At 35.8% G+C, this 20,120-nt stretch overlaps 4 protein-coding genes across 6 annotated transcripts; 2 read left to right on the forward strand and 2 right to left on the reverse strand.

Annotated features, from left to right (window-relative positions):
* The first annotated feature begins 2,674 nt into the window (after positions 1-2,674).
* On the forward strand, positions 2,675-6,334 carry LOC140832534 (uncharacterized). Its single transcript, XM_073196615.1, has 3 exons — positions 2,675-2,820; positions 2,970-5,564; positions 5,775-6,334. Exons 2-3 carry the CDS (start codon positions 3,014-3,016, stop codon positions 6,080-6,082), a joined length of 2,859 nt encoding a protein of 952 aa, XP_073052716.1. The 5' UTR covers positions 2,675-2,820; positions 2,970-3,013; the 3' UTR covers positions 6,083-6,334.
* Positions 6,335-6,410: 76 nt separating this feature from the next.
* Positions 6,411-9,846, reverse strand: LOC140832535 (dihydrolipoyllysine-residue acetyltransferase component 5 of pyruvate dehydrogenase complex, chloroplastic-like). Its single transcript, XM_073196616.1, has 6 exons — positions 8,820-9,846; positions 7,839-8,030; positions 7,637-7,724; positions 7,103-7,173; positions 6,915-6,998; positions 6,411-6,807 (listed from the first exon to the last, which is right to left on the reverse strand). The coding sequence occupies exons 1-6, from the start codon at positions 9,681-9,683 to the stop codon at positions 6,703-6,705; spliced, it is 1,404 nt and encodes a 467-aa protein (XP_073052717.1). The 5' UTR covers positions 9,684-9,846; the 3' UTR covers positions 6,411-6,702.
* A 2,520-nt stretch (positions 9,847-12,366) lies between these two features.
* On the forward strand, positions 12,367-15,805 carry LOC140832537 (tetratricopeptide repeat domain-containing protein PYG7, chloroplastic-like). 3 transcript variants are annotated; one of them, XM_073196618.1, is made up of 5 exons: positions 12,367-12,774; positions 13,419-13,473; positions 14,156-14,454; positions 14,811-14,957; positions 15,267-15,805. In XM_073196618.1, exons 1-5 carry the CDS (start codon positions 12,562-12,564, stop codon positions 15,546-15,548), a joined length of 996 nt encoding a protein of 331 aa, XP_073052719.1. In that variant the 5' UTR covers positions 12,367-12,561; the 3' UTR covers positions 15,549-15,805. The 3 variants fall into 3 exon arrangements, with proteins under 3 accessions (XP_073052719.1, XP_073052721.1, XP_073052720.1); XM_073196620.1 differs by having other exon boundaries at positions 14,198-14,454; XM_073196619.1 differs by having other exon boundaries at positions 12,369-12,774; positions 14,162-14,454.
* Positions 15,806-15,978: 173 nt separating this feature from the next.
* Positions 15,979-19,531, reverse strand: LOC140832536 (FHA domain-containing protein PS1). Its single transcript, XM_073196617.1, has 6 exons — positions 19,050-19,531; positions 18,473-18,684; positions 17,087-18,370; positions 16,787-16,922; positions 16,310-16,689; positions 15,979-16,229 (listed from the first exon to the last, which is right to left on the reverse strand). The coding sequence occupies exons 1-6, from the start codon at positions 19,348-19,350 to the stop codon at positions 15,981-15,983; spliced, it is 2,562 nt and encodes an 853-aa protein (XP_073052718.1). The 5' UTR covers positions 19,351-19,531; the 3' UTR covers positions 15,979-15,980.
* Positions 19,532-20,120: the final 589 nt, after the last annotated feature.

The following is a 20,120-nucleotide window of genomic DNA, read 5'->3' on the forward strand; positions in this document are numbered from 1 at the left end:
CCAGTATTATCGTAGGATTAAGTAGACCTTACGTGAAATTCACATGATCCAATCGTTCTACGATACATAATACTTTAAAAGATCCAAATCAGATCAGCCCAATACTATTCTTTATATTTGAATCCTAGAGTAATATCTTTCTATATCTATGGTGCATGCATGATGCTCATAGATCCTGTATAAAAAATTAACTGGTCTTTACCATCATTCTCTTATTAGTTAAAGACTACCATAAAATATTAAAATCCTATAGGAAATTTGTGATTATATATTTATAATTGTCGCATATCTTATAGTTTTCTTGGAAAAAGTTATAAATTTGATCGTTTATAATGTTTAACATAGCTTATCATCAATATGACATTAATATAATACTAACGTGTTAAATGTCACACAAACATGTCCTATCAAAAAACACTAAAATTACATCAACCAAAAAAGAAATCTACGGGACTAAAAGTAGCCAAATATAAAAAGACGAAAAAAAAAAACCAATTTCCCCTAATTTTCTTTTCCCAAGTTCTCAAAGTCCATAAAATATTTGCATATCATTATCTATTTACAAAATACAGAACAAATTAGTTTAAAGTTTAATTAAAAAATAAAATATGCATAATCTAATATAACATTCAACCACAAAATACGATCTTTTGGTTGGATTCTTTTGAAGTTTGTTAAATGTGACTTAATTGATCTATTCTAACATAAAATAAAGAATAGGCAACAAATTGTAAGATTTAACAGTAAATTAGGCCCATAAAATTAAGAGTATGCCTCTTGTAGTCTCACGAATCTTTATCTGTGAGACGGGTCAACCCTACTGATATTCACAATAAAAAGTAATACTCTTAGCATAAAAAGTAATATTTTTTATGGATGACCAACATAAGATATCTATTTCACAAAATACGATCCGTGAGACCGTCTCACACAAGTTTTTGTCTAAAATTAAATGGTGCAAGTAGGTAAGAGTAATTTTGCCGTGCTCTTCGTGCCCAAATAATGGTAATTAGATTGAATAATATTTAATGGCAATTTAAGAAAATAGGCCAACTCTTTGTGATAGGATAGGACTCTACTTCATCAACATTCTTCTATGTTGACTAATTATTACAAGTATTGTTTCTACGAGCATCGTTTTTATACACGGTGAGCAGCCAGTAGTAAACAAGGTATTTTGCTTTCTCTTTGTGCCTATAGTTTCTATTGGTTTAGAAATTTAAATCATATGAATATTTACTTGTCAAATTAAGCACGGTTAATGGACTGAATCAACTCGAACTGATCCGAATTCGGTCATGTTCAATCAAGAGCCGATATAATTGGTATCGAATTGAATCGAATTCAACATCAATAATGAATCGGATTGAGTTGCTTCAAAATTGATATAAAACCATTTTAATATGGTACCAGAACTAGTTCAAGACCATTTTCATATAGCTATATTAGATAACATGTACACTACACACGTGTGTGTATAATTCATAAATAAATTAATAATTGACATGATACTAAATCTAATTTCCTTATATAATAATGGTTTTTTTTAAAAAAAAAAATGATTCCAATTTGGTCGGATCAAGTCCAATTTCAACAATGAAAGTTAAGGGATGATTATATTTTATATATTTGAGTAGTAAAAGATCACGTCTTGTTTGCTAAGTTGATGCCAAAATTCTTACAAGTTATATTATGTATGAATAAATAAATATATGTATAGACTATAGTAGAATGATTAATTTTGGGATTTTTAAGTGTGGAAGGGATACCAGTTACTTTTTTGTGAAAATTTATGTCCAAATTTTATAATGTTAAAATCATTCGTGTTTAATTATTTATCTAGTAAATTTTCATAATACCTTCCTGTATTATTTTATAAAATTCAACATATTTGTTTAAATTTCATTTTGCAAATTTCTAGTTATAGTATTATGATCAACACAAATATTGAGTTTCAAAATAAAAAATATATTTTTTGAAAAATATAATGAATTGTGTACATATAATACGTGTGAATATTGATGGCTCATATTTATATCATTGAGACATGTCGACCCAAAAATATAGTAAAATAATGACCAGTTGAATGAGTCATATTTCATATATCACTTGTCTGTTTTTACTTTTTCCATTCTTTTTTTTTTTTTTTTTTTTTTGACAGACTCCATTTTTTCAATTCTACAAAATTGTATCGATTGTATTCCTAATTTCATTCTATTATTATTACAAACCATTTCCAAAATTATCAAGAATAATATAAAATCTTATTATTATCATTGATATAACACATGAATATATCGATCTGGATCCAACAATTCATAAAAAATTTGCATTTAAAAATCAAATTTCTTTACTTTACTTTAGGAGAGATCGTCATTTTCGTCACATTTGAATAAGCTCTCTAAAAAAACACAATGTTATGCAATAAACAAGTTATTTGCATTCACATTTTCTATTTTTTATATATAAGATATTTATTTTTCTCGACATGTTATAATTTTTATATTTGATAAAAAGAAATGAATATCAAATATATCAAGGAAATAAATGTAAATTATGACCTTTGATTTTCTTAAAAAAATAAATAAATTATTATGCAGTAAGAATATTTGTCAAGTCTTGGGGACGACGTTGACTGATGACGAGTGAATTGATGAATTATTTAGTCTGAAAAGAAGAATTTTGTGCGTGTTTTCTGCTTCGTCAGTCAACAAAGAAATGAGATCCACAACACTATTCTGTTCAATAGTCCAGTCAACTCCACTCCCGAAACCCAAGTTTCCACACAATCTCCTCCCCATTTTCTATGCCTCTGGGCTTGTCTGTGTTCAACTTCATGAATCAAACTATATCAATCAAATTTTTCTATATATACATATACTGAATACACTTGTTCCATTTTATTTCATGTTATTGATGGATAAAATTGAATAAAGCTCAAGTTTTTCTGTTTCTTTGTTTCGTTTCAGTGAGTGATCAGAAAGCATATAAAGAGAGAAAAGATAGGCAGAAAATGGGTTGGTGTGTATATTATGCTGCGGTTACACTGTTTGTCTTCTTTCTTTACCTTCGGTTGGGTTTGTCCTCACAGTTGTCTGCTGATCAGGCCAATACCATGAATCAGGTTTATGAAATCTTTCAGAACAGTACTGGTTCTTCTTTTGTGTGGAAAGATGTTGGAAAAGATTCTAGCCCTTGCTCATGGAGGGGTGTTTCTTGTAGTTATGATAATTCTTCCATTGTTGGACTATCTTTTCAGTATTTTTCCATTACCACCTCTGAATTCCTGCCACTTCTGTGCAAGATTGATACTTTAGAGTCACTTGATGTGTCTAACAATCAACTGAGCTCTATCCCAGATGGGTTTTTCACTCTTTGTGGAGGTATCAAGGGGTTGAAATTGCTGGACTTTAGTGGGAACAAGTTGGTAGGAAATTTGCCTGCTTTCAATGGTTTTACAATGGTGGAGTCGCTTGATTGTTCTTACAATATGTTCAATGGGGAGATTGGTTTGCAGCTGGTGGAGATGGATTCACTCTGGAGTCTGAATCTTAGCCGCAATATGTTTGAAGGGAGTGTTCCTACAAGCTTGGGGAAGCTGAACGTATTAGAGGAGCTTCAGCTTTCTTTCAACAATTTTTCTGGTGAAATCCCTGCACAACTCTCAAAATGCAGCAACCTGAAACTGATTGATCTTCGTAACAATAAACTCTCGGGCTCAATTCCTGAGAAATTGGGAGGACTCACCAAATTGGAAATCTTAATCCTATCTCTCAACAGTTTGAGTGGTGGGATTCCCACTTCACTATCCAATGTCACCACACTTCAAAGATTTGCTGCTAATCAGAACAACTTTAATGGGACTATCCCATCTGGGATAACTTTGTATCTAAAAAATTTAGACCTTAGTTATAACAGTTTGACAGGTACGATCCCATCTGATATCTTATCAGGGCCGAATTTGGAGTCTCTCGATTTGTCATACAATGAATTGGAAGGATTGATTCCTAGAAATATATCCATAAACTTGGTTAGGTTAAGATTAGGAAGCAATAATCTCAAAGGAATGATTCCAGTTGGGTCACTGGGAAATTTTGTGGAACTAACTTATCTGGAGCTGGATAACAACAGGTTGGATGGAATGATACCTAAGGAATTGGCTACGTGCAGAAAGTTGCAATTGTTGAATTTAGCCCAGAATCAATTAACTGGTTCGCTGCCTCCAGCACTGGGCAATTTAACCGATCTTCGGGCTTTATATCTTCAGTTCAACTATTTTGTTGGTGAAATCCCAGGACAGTTAACCCAGTTGAATAAATTGCAATGGCTAAATCTTAGTAGGAACTTGCTGAATGGCGTAATACCATCGTCGATTTCAAGATTGAATGATCTTGAACGGTTGGACTTACAAGGTAATAATCTAAGTGGTTCAATACCGGACTCCATTGGAAGCTTACATTCCCTGATAGAACTCCAGCTGGGAAAAAATCAACTTAGTGGCCTCATTCCAATGATGCCACCAGGGTTACAAATTGCCTTGAACCTCAGCTACAATCATTTTGAAGGACCCATCCCAACGACTGTAGCATTGAGTGATTTAGAAGTTTTGGATCTCTCCCATAATAGATTTTCAGGCAAGATACCAGATTTTCTTGCTCGAATGGCCAGCTTAACACTGCTGGTACTCTCGGACAACCAACTCTCTGGAGTTGTCCCAAAGTTTGGACCATTTGTTGTTCTTGAAAAGGATGGAAATTATGGGTTGATTGAAAATGCAGCAAATCCTTCCCCTCCATCCCCAAGTAAGAGAAAATCATTTTCTTCACAAATTGTCATTGCCGCTTCTGCTGCTGCCACGGCAGTTGGTTTATTGATTATGATAGCTCTATTCATTTCAAGAAGATATTATGGGATCAGTGATGAATACGAGCACTCAGAAGAAGAAATTTCTCCTTCACAAGTTATTCATGGAAATTTTTTGACTCCGAGCAACATTCACCGCTCACATATTGATTTCAGGAAAGCCATGGAAGATGTGACCGACCCCTCTAATGTCATCTTGAAGACAAGATTTTGTACTTACTACAAAGTTGTCATGCCATCAAGCAACAGCTATTTTGTCAAGAAGCTTAACTGGAGTGACAAGATACTGCAATTGGGTAGCCACCACAGATTCGGGGAGGAACTAAAAGTTCTTGGGACACTGTATAATTCTAATGTCATGATCCCTCTTGCATATGTCTTGACAGGTGATGGTGCTTATCTCTTTTATGACTTTACCCCAAAGGGTACTCTCTCAGACGTTCTTCACAATGGCATGGGCACTACTTTGGGTTGGGTGAACCGTTACAGCATTGCAATTGCGGTAGCTCAGGGTTTGACCTTTCTCCATGGATGCAGCTCCGGTCCAATTCTTCTCCTTGATCTTTCCTGCAAAAGCATTCATCTGAATTCCCTAAACGAACCCCAAATTGGAGACATTGAGCTCTGCAAGGTGATTGATCCTTCAAAGAATACAAGCAGTCTTTCTGCTATCGCTGGTTCTGTCGGTTATATCCCTCCAGGTATTGCGTTTCAACAACATACATTGAAAACACTCGAACTAACCAAGATATGATTTATATAATCTTTCTTTCCCACAACTCTTCAGTGTCACTGCGGCCTGCACGATTATATCCAATATAAATTACATGCATGAAATTTTTTTCTATCATGCTCAACTGCCAATAATGTGGCAAAACAATGGATTCACGTCTTTCTTCCTTGGATTTCAGAGTATGCTTACACGATGAGAGTCACGGAAGCTGGAAATGTTTACAGCTACGGTGTTGTTCTTCTAGAACTGCTCACAGGCAAGCCAGCTGTTAGTGGAGGTACTGAACTGGCTAAGTGGGTTTTATGCAACTCAGTTCAGCAAGATAATTGGGACAAAATTCTTGATATTAAAATAAGGGAGACATCACCTGATTCTAGAAACGAGATGCTTGCAGTTCTAAAGGTGGCTTTATCTTGTATTAGTATCTCACCAGGGGTGAGGCCAAAGATGAGAACGGTGCTGCGGATGCTACTAAATGCAAGGTAACATGCATGAGATGGAGAAACAGCTGCATAATATGTAAAAGCAAATCAGTTTTACCACCTTATCTGCTATAGTCTGGATTGGACTTTAGCATATGTCTTCATTCTTGTGTGGTGTAAAATTGTGAGAGTTTTTTTATTTAGTTTGTGTCTGGTACTGTTAGTTTTGAGTCTATACGGAAAAGGTTTCAAATAAGTGTTTACACATGATTTTCAAGGCCGCGTTGCTTGGATAAAACACCATATGCTTTCTTGATGTGTTTTCAGCTCCATTAATATGCATTTGATTACACTATCATAGAGATATATAGTAGCTGCATAACAATGATATCTGATGCGAAACATTGCGAAAACTTCATAACCTCAAGATCAAAATAGTCTATGTACCCAGTTAACAACGAAATCTAGTGAAGTATCTATAAAAAATGAAAAACAATTAAAGTTGAAAAAACAAACTGAAGCACATGCCACCACAAATGGCTGGATCAAAATCTCTTTCTGCATTTTGGGGATCATAATTGCTCGTTTGACAAGGGCATTGGATTCCTTGATTCTTGCAAGGAAAGCATCGATGAGACATGCTAAGACAATACATAATCTCGAATCTTTGATTATGAGTTTGATTTAAAGGGTCAGATCTTTGGGATCTTCAATAATCTTAGCTAATGTTTGCAAGAAAGCTGCCAAATCCGCACCATAAATGACCCGATGATCTGCAGTAACGTTCACCTGGAAGAATTGGGCAGAGCACAAGAACTCAAGCAGGTGACAAGTTTCATTACATAAATGCAGACACAAAAGTTGACCAGACGAGTTATAGAAACACATGAACCCACCTGCATCTGATTTTTCAGGCCGATCCTACCATCCTTGGTACCAACCAGAGTGGCTTGAGAAGCGCCAACAGCCATAATTGCACCCTGTAGAAATGCCAAATATGGTTCAAAATGATCAATTGACCTGCAAATTTCATATTATCAATCAATTCATGGCAATTGTGCCATTGCTGTAGCTTCCAACTTACAGTTCCTGGGGGCAAGATGGCATCAAAGCGATCCACGCCAAACATTCCAAGGTTAGATAGAGTGAAAGTTCCTGTAACGTATCAACCAATCATGAACCAAAAGCCAATATCATGAAGGAGCTGTCAATATTCACAGTAAGTTCACACTTCCCATTAAAACTTGAAGACAGTGATCTATGTCCATAAATGGACAATGAATGAAGTTTCACAATCTAATTATAGATATCAAACTAAATTTCTTGAACAGATGAATTTTATCATTGGCTAAAGGGAGCTTTATCAGACGTACAATTCAAAAAGATGGCTAGCGTTCCCGCCCAGAACTATATCATTTCTAAGGGGTGGTGGATAAAAGTCAGCTAAAGCTCCCAATCACTAACAGTTCAGGGTCAGACACTTGTTGATTTTATGACCTGACAAATTCAAAAACAACCAAGATGACTTTAAACCACTGAGTCATATTAAGGGAAAAGAAGACTTTTTATACAGTCGTTTAGCAGGCTAGCAGCAATTTGTGTAACCTAGTGAACTAACCTGTACTATATTCATTAGGTTGGAGCTGCTTTGCTCTTGCTTTATCAACTAAGTCCTTCCACTTTCTTGATAGTGAATAAAGGTCGATCTAAGAAAAAAAAATATAATGAGAAATCGAAGTTAATCAAGTAATTAATAGAGAAGGGCAACAAACAGCAGAGTCTCACATGAATTGAATGACGAAGAAGTGGAGTATGGTTACCTTATCAGCATCTTGAAGCACTGGTGTAATCAAACCACCATCTATGGCCACTGCAACCGCAATGTTGATGTGACTGTTATATGTGAAGCTTTTACCATCTCTACAACTGGAATTCACAACAGGATGTTTGACCAGCGCAAGAGCGGTGGCCTTGGCTAGTAATGCTGTCATCGTCACTCCTTTGGACTTTACCTGAAAAATATTGGGAAAAAAAAAGCTTGCTAAATAAAAACATAAGCCGAAATAAAAAAAGGAAAGGCCTCGTTGATATAAAGTCTTAGGGCGTGTTTAGTTTTGCTATGGGGTGTTTCCGGAAGAGTATTGAGGAAATATTTAGGAGACACGGTTTTGGGAAAATATATATGCCCGTGATTTTGTTATGAAGAAATAAAATTGTTCTATCAAATCATGTCATAAAGTTTTTAATAAAGATACTTAAATTTTAAATTAGAACATTTTGGATTAAAATATTATATAATATTAGAGTATTTTTAGGAAATTACCGAGAAGTATAATTAAAAATAATAAGTAAGATGGAATATGAGAAGAGGAGAGAATTTTTGTGTTGGGGAAAGAAAAACAGAATGAGTGGTAGTGTTTTTGCTTTTGGTGGATAAAAAGTTATTTCTGGGAAGTGAAAACAAACAAGGGCTTGGTAACTAACTAGAATTATCAGATCAAATCTATGATATGAGCATGAATACTGCTGGATAATAAGATAAGCCTCCCCTGATTCATCCATTTTATTAACAACAGTCAGAATTTTTTATGTTTCGTTAGCACTTATCCACACCACATGGAACTCACAAATGATTTTTTTTCCTCAAATTAAGCTAGTATTTTTAAATTCTCCTGTGAATCACCTACATCATCACGATTCAATTCATATTCAATTTAACCATATGGATTGCTTGGCATATACAATTTAACATCTCAAACAAGAAAGAAAAAATATATAATTCTACAGTCACATCACGTTACCTTCTTGTACAAAGCATCAAGCGCATCAGTTGTGATAGTATAGCCAACTCTGAAGGTCGGCACTGCCAAGCTCTCCACCATGTTCCTGCTCACCGCCCCTTGCATTGTGGTGAAAGGCACCACTGACCCCAACTCAACACCCTTCGGCTTAGCCACGTCGGTAGGCACCTCTGTAGCACTACTGACGCTCACTTTTGCAGCAGCCACCGCAGCCTCAACGTCCTTTGCCACAACCCTACCGTTTGGCCCACTGCCAATAACACCCCTCAAATCCAACCCAAAATCCTTAGCCAATTTCTTGGCATATGGTGACGCCACCACTCTCTTCCCCCCTTCAGACGCTGGATGCACGGCCGATGCCAATGCACCTGAATTGACTGCAGCATTGGTAACGCTGGCAAATATAGATGCTGAAGTGGTCGTCTGCGGGCTCGGTATTTCGTCCACAACCTTCGGAGACTCTGTTTCAGCAGGAGCGGAGGAAGAAGATTTCTGCGATTGGGCGAGTGCAATTTCTTCCTCAGATTCGGCAAGCAAAGCAATAGTGGATCCCACAGCAGCGGAAAGGCCTTCGTCGACGATAATTGCAGCGAGATACCCATCATAAAACGACTCCACATCCATATCCGCTTTATCCGACTCGACCACTACAACAGACTCTCCTTTGGCCAGCTTCTCGCCCTCCGATTTGACCCAGCTAACGATTTTCCCCTCAGTCATGGTGGAGCTGAGCGCCGGCATGAATATCTCACGGATCTTGGATTGAATTGGGAGAATAGTCCGTGTGAGGTTGGCATCTCCTCCGCTGCGGTACGGGGGAGCTGTGGGTATGAAGGAAGTGTGAAGGAGGTGAGAATAAGACATTGTCGATTTGGAGAAACTGATGATGTACAAGTGCTCGATGAAATGCAAATGGAATTATAGCAAGAAAGAGTGGCGATTTCTCGAATGCATCGAATCAAAAGGAGACGGGACGGAGGTTTCAAGACCTCAACTAACTTTACCGGTATTCTCCATATTCCACAATCAGACCGGACTCTTATGTAATTAATTAATTAATAATTATAGATGTACGTCCGGCTCAATTTGAATGATTTATTATTTATTTCTTTAAATTTTATTATAATTATTTTTATATATTAGAAAATAAATATATATATATATTAGAAAATAAATAAGCCTGCCTAATTAAGATATTAATGTTAAATTTAACATCAAAATAAGAATGATTAGCAAACCTATCTATCTTTTAATGAGTTGAATTGCTTGTATTTAATTTTTGTGTTTTATTAGTTATTATTATTATTATTTGTTTTAAATTAAATTTTCTTGTTGTCCGATATATATACAATTTTAAAATGATTTGTAAAATTGTGTTTTGTTTATATTGTCTTTGTATTGAATTTTGTATGTTTTATTAGTTATTATTAATTGCTTTAAATTAAATTAGTTTGTTGTACATATTGTTCTTGTATAATAACTTTTGTCTTTTGTTAGTTGTGTTAAGTTCAATTTGAGTTCTTTGATTTATGTGTTAAATTCTATATTGTCCGTGTATTTTATTTTTTTGTCTTTTATTAATTGTGTTATTATTAAAATTGAAAATTAATTTTTTTGTGAATTTACTTATGTATTGTTTATATCAATATTTATTAATTGTGTGAATAACTTTTACACAGACGAAATGTTTAATTTATTATACTATTTTATTATTTCAATTATTGTGGATGCATGCTCTTTCAACTGCCTCATCTTCGTTTTTATTTCATGCTACTGTGTTATAGGTGTTGGGGTCTGTTTTTTTTCTTCTTTTTCCTTTTTTTTTCCAGTTTTTTCAGTGTTGATTCTACGGGTCTGGAAGAGGTCATTGTTATCATGTGTGGATTTTCGGTTTCGACCTAGCCACAATGATGTGTCGTAAGGTTTGTTATCTATGTATCGTGTGACGATCATTTGTAAATGCGAGCTATTGAGCTATCGTGTTATTTAAATTCAATGAGAAGTTCATTTATATGAGTATGGTCATCTGTGCAATTAATATATCGCATGAATTACAATTCACAGTTATTCAGTTATACCAAAAAATTGATCAAAAAAAGAATGTTGATTTCACATCTATTTCAAGAAACTTATTTTGTGTTTGTCTGCTAATTTGTTTGGGTCTGGAGTGCATCGGTTCCATGTAGCTCGTATGCCCCACTGTGAGTTATTATATTATTGTCAATTTTTTTTACAATTTCTTCTTATTTGTTTTTTTTTTTTTTTTTTTTCTGTAGAAGTAAAACCGTTATGCTCTTTTAAGGAAAATTAGTTTTCAAGTGTCTGATTTACGTTTTCTATGTAGCTTTTCCGGTTTCAGTTGTTTACTACCAACATTTGTTAGCCCCTTAGTCTTCTCTCGTTTTTGCAGTGCAAAGAAATTCGAATTTGAGTCGCCCTCATTTTGTTGTGATTATGGTAAAATTGAATTGGTCATTCGTTTTCTCTTCTAGTTTGATGACTTTGTTCACAGATTGCGAATCTATTGACAATAGAGTTTCGTCGTAAAATTCGATTAGACAATAATCTTTTTTCTTTTACATCTTTTGGTGCTAATCTCGATAAAAAAAAAATTGCATCTTCAAACCGTGGGGTTTATACTTTTCGGATTTCATGAGAGATTTTTCATACTTTTTCACCATTTTTCATACTTTTTCATAAAAAAAAAACTATACTGTTAATATCCATTTTTTCTCCCAAATGGTCATAATGGATGGCATCAACCTATTCCCAAGTTCAATAATGGATAAGATATTAGTAAGTCGAACGTGGATGTCTTAGTTCCGACGAATTTGTCCTCTGTTGATAATGTACAGACATAAATACTAGTAAAAAAATTTGACTGGACTTTGGACGAAGAAAATGATAAAAGTGTCTAACTGATGTTGCAACCGTAACCCTTATTCTATCGTGCTCTTCCAACGAAATTCTTCTCCTCCAAAGACGATTTATCCACTGACCTCAGCCTGAGACATCGAGTAAAGCACCACGTAGAGCAAAATTAAGTACAATAAAGAGGGATCGCACTTACGATTGTCGACGGAGGTTTGCGTCTTTCTTTCCTCGATGTTAAGATTTTATTTTATTATATTTTCTAATCTAACTTTATGTTTAATATTGTTATTTTATTATACATTTCTTATACAATCAAGAATACCATAGAATTTTGGATGCATAGACTAGTCTATGGAAGCATGTGATACATTTGCATTACATATACGTATGGTTTTTACATTATATACTTTTTTGTGACATAACATTTTATATATATTGTAAAAAACCATATTTTTACATTATACTAATTTTATTAAATATAGAAAATATTTCGTAAATAAGCTGTTTTTTAGAAACTAAATTATTTAATATTATGATGATTAATAACGTACTATATATATATATATATATATATATTATAATAGTAAAAAAAAAAAACACACTGATTTATTGCTTTTTCTGCCGGTTGGCGGCTGGTCCAGCTGGTTTGAGAACATAACTCGAGATTGATAGTGGGAGCTTTATCCGATGAAACAGAAGAAAAATAAAATCCAAAACTTTTACACGCATTACACACACTAGTTAACAAAGAATTTCACCGTGGATTCTTTCAAGAATCAAGATTCAATCTTTACCCATAGCGCACACACGGGCACCATCCAACGGAAGCTTAAGAGTAGTGTGGAAAAACACTGCTAGAAGGGAGGAAATGCTAATCCAGTGCGCCTTTTCACTTCCCACACGAAACTGTGAAAGCACCACCGCCATCACCATACCCAATTTATCTCCAAGAATCAAGTTTCAGGGCCCATCTTCTTGTGCAGTTTCATTCTTTCATGGAAATGAAACTGCCTTTTGTTACTTTTCAAGAAAGCCCAATTCGAGGAAGCTCAATTTTACAGTTCCTAAGCTCTCTCTTCAGGTATAGGTTCACGTCGCTAGGTCAATTCATGCTTCGACGCACTCCTGCCTCGTGTTTTCGACAGAGTGTTGTGCCAACCTTTCTTTGGTGTTGGGTTTCTTTAAGATTTTACCGTTATTGCTTGTAGGCAGTCGACTGCAGAGCCGGAATGTCAGCGTAGTTGGGGTGACTTAGTTTATTTTGGATAGGTTATGCACACTGGTGATTTTTTTTTCCATATCGGGGAATAGGACCGCCTGCTCATCCATGTTATTGTAGCTATTGCTAAATAGTGATAACAGATTTTATGAACTGGACTGAATTAAACAACAGCATTGGTTGTTTCTAGGAAATGGGAAGAACCAGGTTAGGTTATTTATTGAATATCATTGAAATTTAACCATCAAGTTGGACTTTAATTTACTCTATGGAATGTTTTATATATGAGTGTAGATTGAATGAGAATGGATTACATGAAAATTTTTGGGACTGGGCGACGTCAAGTAGTTTTTTTCTGGCGAACGAAGTTGAATAATCAGCAACCCAAATGAATAATTGCATCCATGTTAATTGGTTTTAGCCACTATTTTTATTGTAATTATTAGGCTTCTCGTGCTTGCTTGTCCCGTCATGCCAGTGATTGATTTGTTTTTCAATGACCTTAGGTACAGGAACAGGAAATTCGAAGGTGCTCATCCCTGACTTCAACAAAAGCTAAAGGTAATAAGGTTGCCTTCTTTTTAGAGATTCTGTCTTTGAGTGCCTATTCGTGCAAAAAACGAGAACTAGTTTCTTCCTTTTCTGTGTTGTATCTGGCCAAGTAAGTGAATTACAACATTGTGCATAATCGTGTACGGACAAGTACATTGATGATTTTTGTCACTTCCTGCCCTCCAATCTGATGTGTATATATTCTTTTGTAAAATATGAATGATGACTGTCATTTGGTAGGTACATTTACTGACATCTGAGAACTCCTTTTCCTGCTCCGAAATAGCTGAAATCTTTAGATGACTAATATTCTACTTTGGCTTCTAAAAATTTAATTTTGTCATTCATGTAATCATTTATAGATGGCTACATCATGAAGAGGAAAGTGGTAACTCGTGAAAGTAGAGACACCTAAGAAAGCTCCTTACTCTCCTTGAGTTGTTTCTGTCTCCATTTTCTAGCATTATGAGATCGATTTACATTTCATTGTGTGCTATTTGGATGTTAGCTTCGGTTATATTTCAAGATTTATCATATGGTTGATTCATAAACTCTTTGGTATATTTTTTTGTTCATGGATATTTTGAACTTGTTTTTAAACTTTTAATTTTTCATGATATAGAGCTTAAAGCATAGTTTTATTGCTTCCGTATAATTTAGCAACATTTTACATGCTGATATCAGCATATAGTTTCAGACTTATTGCGGGAGCCTTTTGTCAGTGATCATACAGAAAGAGTAGATGTGCCTCTCGGTTTCATAACATCAGTTTTATGCTCATCACTTTCTTGGTTAATTCCCATACAAGTGGGGCAAGCGAGTGAAGATGTAAGAGAAAATGTGGTATACGAGGTTGGGGAGTTGTTTGAATTGGGAATCCAGCTTTCCTACTTGCTTTTACTTCTAGCTTTGCTTGGAGTTGGATCTTTCTTCGTGATTCGTCAAGTACTAGTGCGCAGAGAGCTTGATCTTTCTGCAAAGGAATTGCAAGTTAGTGCTCTTGTATATTCTTTCTTTGTAGTTTTCCTTCTACCTAAGAAGTTGGCATTTAAATCCCATGCCCTTGGCACTCTATTATGATAATTAAACCCCTACTATTAGTACTCTAGTTGCAATCTATCTATTGCTAATAACTATATAGATACTCGACATGAATTAAAAGTCACAGTAGCTAAATTGATTGCTCTAGAATATTATTTCAAACAGTTGGGCTGATGTTTGTGATATATCAGTTCACATAATTTTTCTTGCTTTTTGCAAGATGCTTTTTTTCCCCTTATAATCTTAGTCAAGATGCTTGATTTTTTGTATTTATCTTTGAGTTATTTTTAATTATAAAATCACAGGAGCAAGTTAGAAGTGGTGATGCTAATGCTACTGAGTTATTTGAACTCGGAGCTGTGATGCTGAGAAGAAAGTTTTATCCCGCTGCCACCAAGTTTCTTCTTCAAGCTATTGACAAATGGGATGGGGATGACCAAGATCTTGCTCAAGTATGATTCATTTCATCATCTTGATTATAGTTATCAGTAGCGCAGATGGTGGCTCTGCCAACTTCTATTTCATTGTTGATTCTATCAAGTTGGCTTTGATTTGTGAAATTTTATTTTTGTTTAGGGTGTACATGATTTCTAAAATAGAGAACTTATATTTTCCTTTTAAACTGGACAAATGTTGTTTCTTCGCTGTGCGGAGCTGGCGCTGTTAACTTTGGCTAGAACTCATTAGATAATTTTTGTGATGCGATATATTCTTGCATTCAGTCACTCATTTAATTCATCGATTCTTTATTAATGCACCAGGTTTATAACGCCCTTGGTGTCAGTTTTGTCCGTGATGGAAAAGTTGAAAAGGGTATAGCTCAGTTTGAGAGTGCTGTCAAACTTCAACCTGGTTATGTCACTGCCTGGAACAACCTTGGTGATGCATACGAAAAGTCCAATGACCTAAAATCCGCTCTTAAGGCATTTGAAGAAGCTCTGCTTTTTGATCCAAATAACAAGATCGCACGTCCCAGAAGAGATGAACTGAAGGAGAAAGTAAGCATGTATAAAGGAGTTCCTGTAAAATCAAAGAAGAAATGACCAACCACAGCTCATATGATGATTGATTTCCTTCTCTAGCCAGGAAAGTACTTTCGGTTTCATGTTCTAACTTGGACATCCTGGTTCCCCAAGTTCTACAATTGATTCACTTGTTATAGTGGAGAGATGGGTGTGGTTCTCTAATGCTATCATTTATACAGGAACATTTTTCAAGAGGTAGAATGAATCTATAGTTTCTTGCTGCATGGATTGGTTCAAACGGCCCCAATAATAATTTAGCATTTTTATTACTAGTAGTATGCTGATATCATGAAGGTGAAAAATTAGCTTGTCAATTGTAAGATTGTGACCATTTATGAATATCATGCTAAAAGGGTATAGCTCAGTAAAGTTTTTGATAGACAAAGCCGTTTTCATTGTAATAAGAAATTGAAATTTACATTTCGAGACAAACGGAAGGGGAGTCTTCATTTAGAGTTCTGTGACACTTTTGCTGAAATTGGAATTATGCAGTAGTATGAGCTTCAGGCCTTTCACACATTCTCCACCAGATTTTGACAATTTCTTTGATGGGCTGGGATAATATATCTCCTTAAGTATGGAATCATCCACAATGGACCAAGTAGGTCCTCTGGGCGAACTCTGGGTGTACAAAAACCTTTCAGAGAATGGATTCACCAAGCTTCTACGGAATTCCTCTGCAGTCTCACAAATAAGACCCTGCAACAAACAAACATTAAAGTGAAACATTATAAATACTCCGGACAGAAAATGTAATATATATGCAGAGATTCCCGTACTTCAGCCATGGCCTTTATCTTCAGAGTAACATCATCACTGAGAAGCACGAACTTTTCATTATTCTTGATTCGTTTAAAGAAAAGAGCAGACTCAAGGATATGATCTTCAGTAGTAGGGGTGACAATTTCATGTAAACCATATGGGGAGAAGGAAATTGAGCCAACGGAAGCTGTATTTGTAAACTCATTGTACCAATGAGGAGACGAAGCATGTGGTGGGGTTGGAGGAATCAACATGCCTTCCTCTGCTGAGCTCTGCACGTGTATCCACCATTTGGTGTTCTCCATACAATCTTCAATCCATTGCAATGCTGCAGAAACCTTGCCCGTTCTTCTAAAGAAACCACCACATCTTAACATGCAATCCAGTTCTCTTAGGACTGAGATCATAATCAGTAATCAAAGTAAAGATGCCAGTCCATAATTTTTTATACTAAAATGTATTGAGAGTTGAATAGTTCAATGACTGGCATTTACCGATTCCGGGAATGATCAAACAAGTCCCTTTCAGACCTCGCAGAAGTTGCAGCTCCTTCCTGGAGTTTTTGTTTAGCAAACTAGCAGTATCTACAATGATAGTCCACCTTTCCCTTTCCTCCGTTGTAGACTTTTTCTGCAAAATGCGTGGAATATATGAAATGCAAGATTGAACTTTTTAATCTATTATACTTTAAATGCAACAAAAGTTGTCCTGAAAAAGATGAAGTTGCTGCATTCTTAAATTGTCTCAAAAATCTAATACTAGATCAAACAAGAAAACAAGCCCATTACACATACAGGCGGAAGAAAAGCCTCTTCAGACTTGAGATGGGTGGTGCATCTGCCACCTCTCATAGTGGCTTCATGAGTTGAAGGTTTCGAGTTGCCACTACCATTACAACTGGACTTCAGGGACAGAGCTTCAAAAGAATTGCTATCTCCTCTGGACTTTAAGATAGACAGTTTTTTCTTTAAGTTGGCATGACTTTTGAATGCAGAACTTTCTAATTTCTGTGCCGGAAGAACTTTATCGGGCTGACTTTCTATATCTGAAGTAGAAAGATTGTACACCTCTTTATACAAGTTGCAATTAACAGATTTGCTCAAGGGCGATGATCTATGTGAAGAAGTCGGGTGTTTAACTACTTCTAATATTTCCATTTTCTTTGTAGGCCTAAGACAACGAGCATTGGGAGACATATTCTCTTTGTCCGGAGTGAAAATGTCTTTCTTCTGATCCAAACTGGACATAGGAGTCTTCAGGATTGATCCACAATTCCTCTCACCATTGCTCATCCAGGATCCAACTAAAAGACAAAAGGGAGAATGATTTTCCTTGTCTGGAGTGAATATTTCCCCCTCTTCGTGATCAATACCAGTAAAATCATCTTTCGAAACTGATTCAGCGTGGTAATTTTCATGGACTAATGATTTAACATGTGAACTATTAATAGGCGTTGGAGTCTTCAAGATCGATTCACGATTCTTCTCAGCTTTGCTCATCCAGGATCCAACTACAAGAGAAAGGGGAGAATGATTTTCCTTGTCTGGAGTAAATATTTTTTCTTCTTCATGGTCAGGACTAGCGAAAGTGTCTTTTAAAATTGATTCAGTACGACGATTTTCATCAACCAATGATTTAGCATGTGAACTATTGCTAGTCCCTGCACTACTCTTTTCTGTATGTCTTCCAGTTTCAATCTGAACACTTTCCGGTTTACCCCTTCTTGACCAAATGCTCAAACCCAATCTTTTCTCTGACTTCATTCCAGGGGTTTTCGTAATTTTTATTTCAGATTGTGTTTGAGACACCAGTGAGGAACAAAGTACTCCCGAGGTATCGTGTTCTTTGTCAAACTCACATGGCTGTATGCTCAAGATTTTATTCTCTTGAATGTATATTTGCTTGGTTTCCATCTTCTTGTCGTTGAAAAATGAATTACACGAGTTTTCAGGCATGAGACCCCCTGATGGACTCAATTTTTCTGTGGAAAATGCTGGATTTTCATCAGAATGTAGTAGTTGTAGGCCTTTCATACTATCGCTCAATATCTGAGCTTGATCATTCATGCAAGTCATATCCTGGAAAAATGAAATTTATATAATACAAAAAAAAGTATCGTAAGAAATTCGATTGAACAACATTCGTAAGAATGCCTTTTCAAGTGAATTTTAAAAATTGACCTGAAATGTCTCCCCTTCTGTGTCTGCATTGACGGTATCTGCGATAGCTGATTGAGGCACAAATGGGTTGTCTATATCATAAGCACGGCTTAATGGAATCCAATTCAGCTTGTATAACCTACTCGATCCTCCAAGTTGCAATGTATCACCTTCATTCATTTTCATCAAGACTCCTGCCTCAATTCTCTCCCCTGAAACCCAAGTTCCGTGTACTGGAAAAATGTGCCCCTCAAAATCATTAGCTAGGAAAACCAAATGAATTCAACCCACATTGTCACATAAAAACTTCTTAGATAGTCACATCAAGAAGCGACGGAACATCATGGATGGCAACTACTTCCGTCGAGCTATACATTAAAGAATGATAAATTCCAAAGAAAGATTAAATAATTGTGCACTCAGGGCACGATCAGATCATTACCAAAAATGGACCTAAACTGAATTAACTGATGCATTTCGGCATTTCGATCATAATCAGTTTAAGATAACAACATCAGACCATATGAAGAAAATCCATCAACAATTCACGATAATGTACACACACGCACATTTAAAAGGGTTTCAAAGAAGAATTCACCAGAGGACAAATCAGTGACGAAGAGGGAACGAGAAGAAGGTTTCAAGGTAATGCGGAGGTGAAATCTGCTGATACTCGGATGCTCCAACTTTATACTGCAATCTGGGTGCCGCCCCACCGTCAACGTCTCCTCTATTTCTGAATCTTGATCGCCATTCTTCGCAGTTAAAGATGAATAAGGAGAAAGTGAAGGCGGATTATCCAAAAGATAGATGTTCTTGAGGATGCAGTTGTTTTTCAAGACTGTGAACACCGGGATTTCCCTCTCTTTTGATTCGAGATGTTCTTGGGTGTCTCCCATTGTTGAGGATACCGAAAGCAATCGAAAGAGTGCGCCGAGTGTGCGTGGATCTGTGACCGGAGAAATGGGGTTTTGTTTCTCGGTTTCTTGATTCTTGAATTGAAAAGGGATAAGAGGGGAAGTGGGAATTGGAATGAGATTTTGAAAATAGCGACCGTTTGGAAGCGAACGAGTACAGCTGGCAAAACGGCTAAATTTATCATCCATCTGGTTCATCGACAAACATATAACAGCCAAATAAGAATGAAAAAAAATAGTATCACTCAAAATCATAAAAACTCTAACGAATCCATTTCGTGGGTCGAATATCTTATTTAGATCATCTATAAAATATTATTACTTTTTATGATAGAGTATTATTACTTTTTACGGTTTAACCAATACCGTCGCTATACGCGACGGTTCAACAACCGTCGCTATTAGCAACGGTTGTTAACCAAAAACCGTCGCTACGGCATGAATTTTCTTGGCGAATTCATCCCATCCTTCTGCTCAACTTTTCGGTTTTGGAATTCCTCTCTAGCAGTATTTTTTTTCTTCGGTCTGTGTCTTTTTTTTTTGTTATAAAAATTCAGTGATTCTCTTTCCCTTATAAATTGCGTCGATCGTGTGCTTCACGGAATTCTTAATTTGATTTGATAGTTTTCTGTCGCATAACAGAATTTGAGGGAATCGCGCCGAGTCCTCAGTAATTCGAATTTGATTTTTGAGAATTGTGTTGAGTATCAGAATTTGGGAGAATTACGACGAGTCTAATTCGAATATCTGTT

Source organism: Primulina eburnea, chromosome 5, assembly GCF_022965805.1.
Source record: "Primulina eburnea isolate SZY01 chromosome 5, ASM2296580v1, whole genome shotgun sequence".
Lineage (NCBI taxonomy): Eukaryota > Viridiplantae > Streptophyta > Magnoliopsida > Lamiales > Gesneriaceae > Primulina > Primulina eburnea.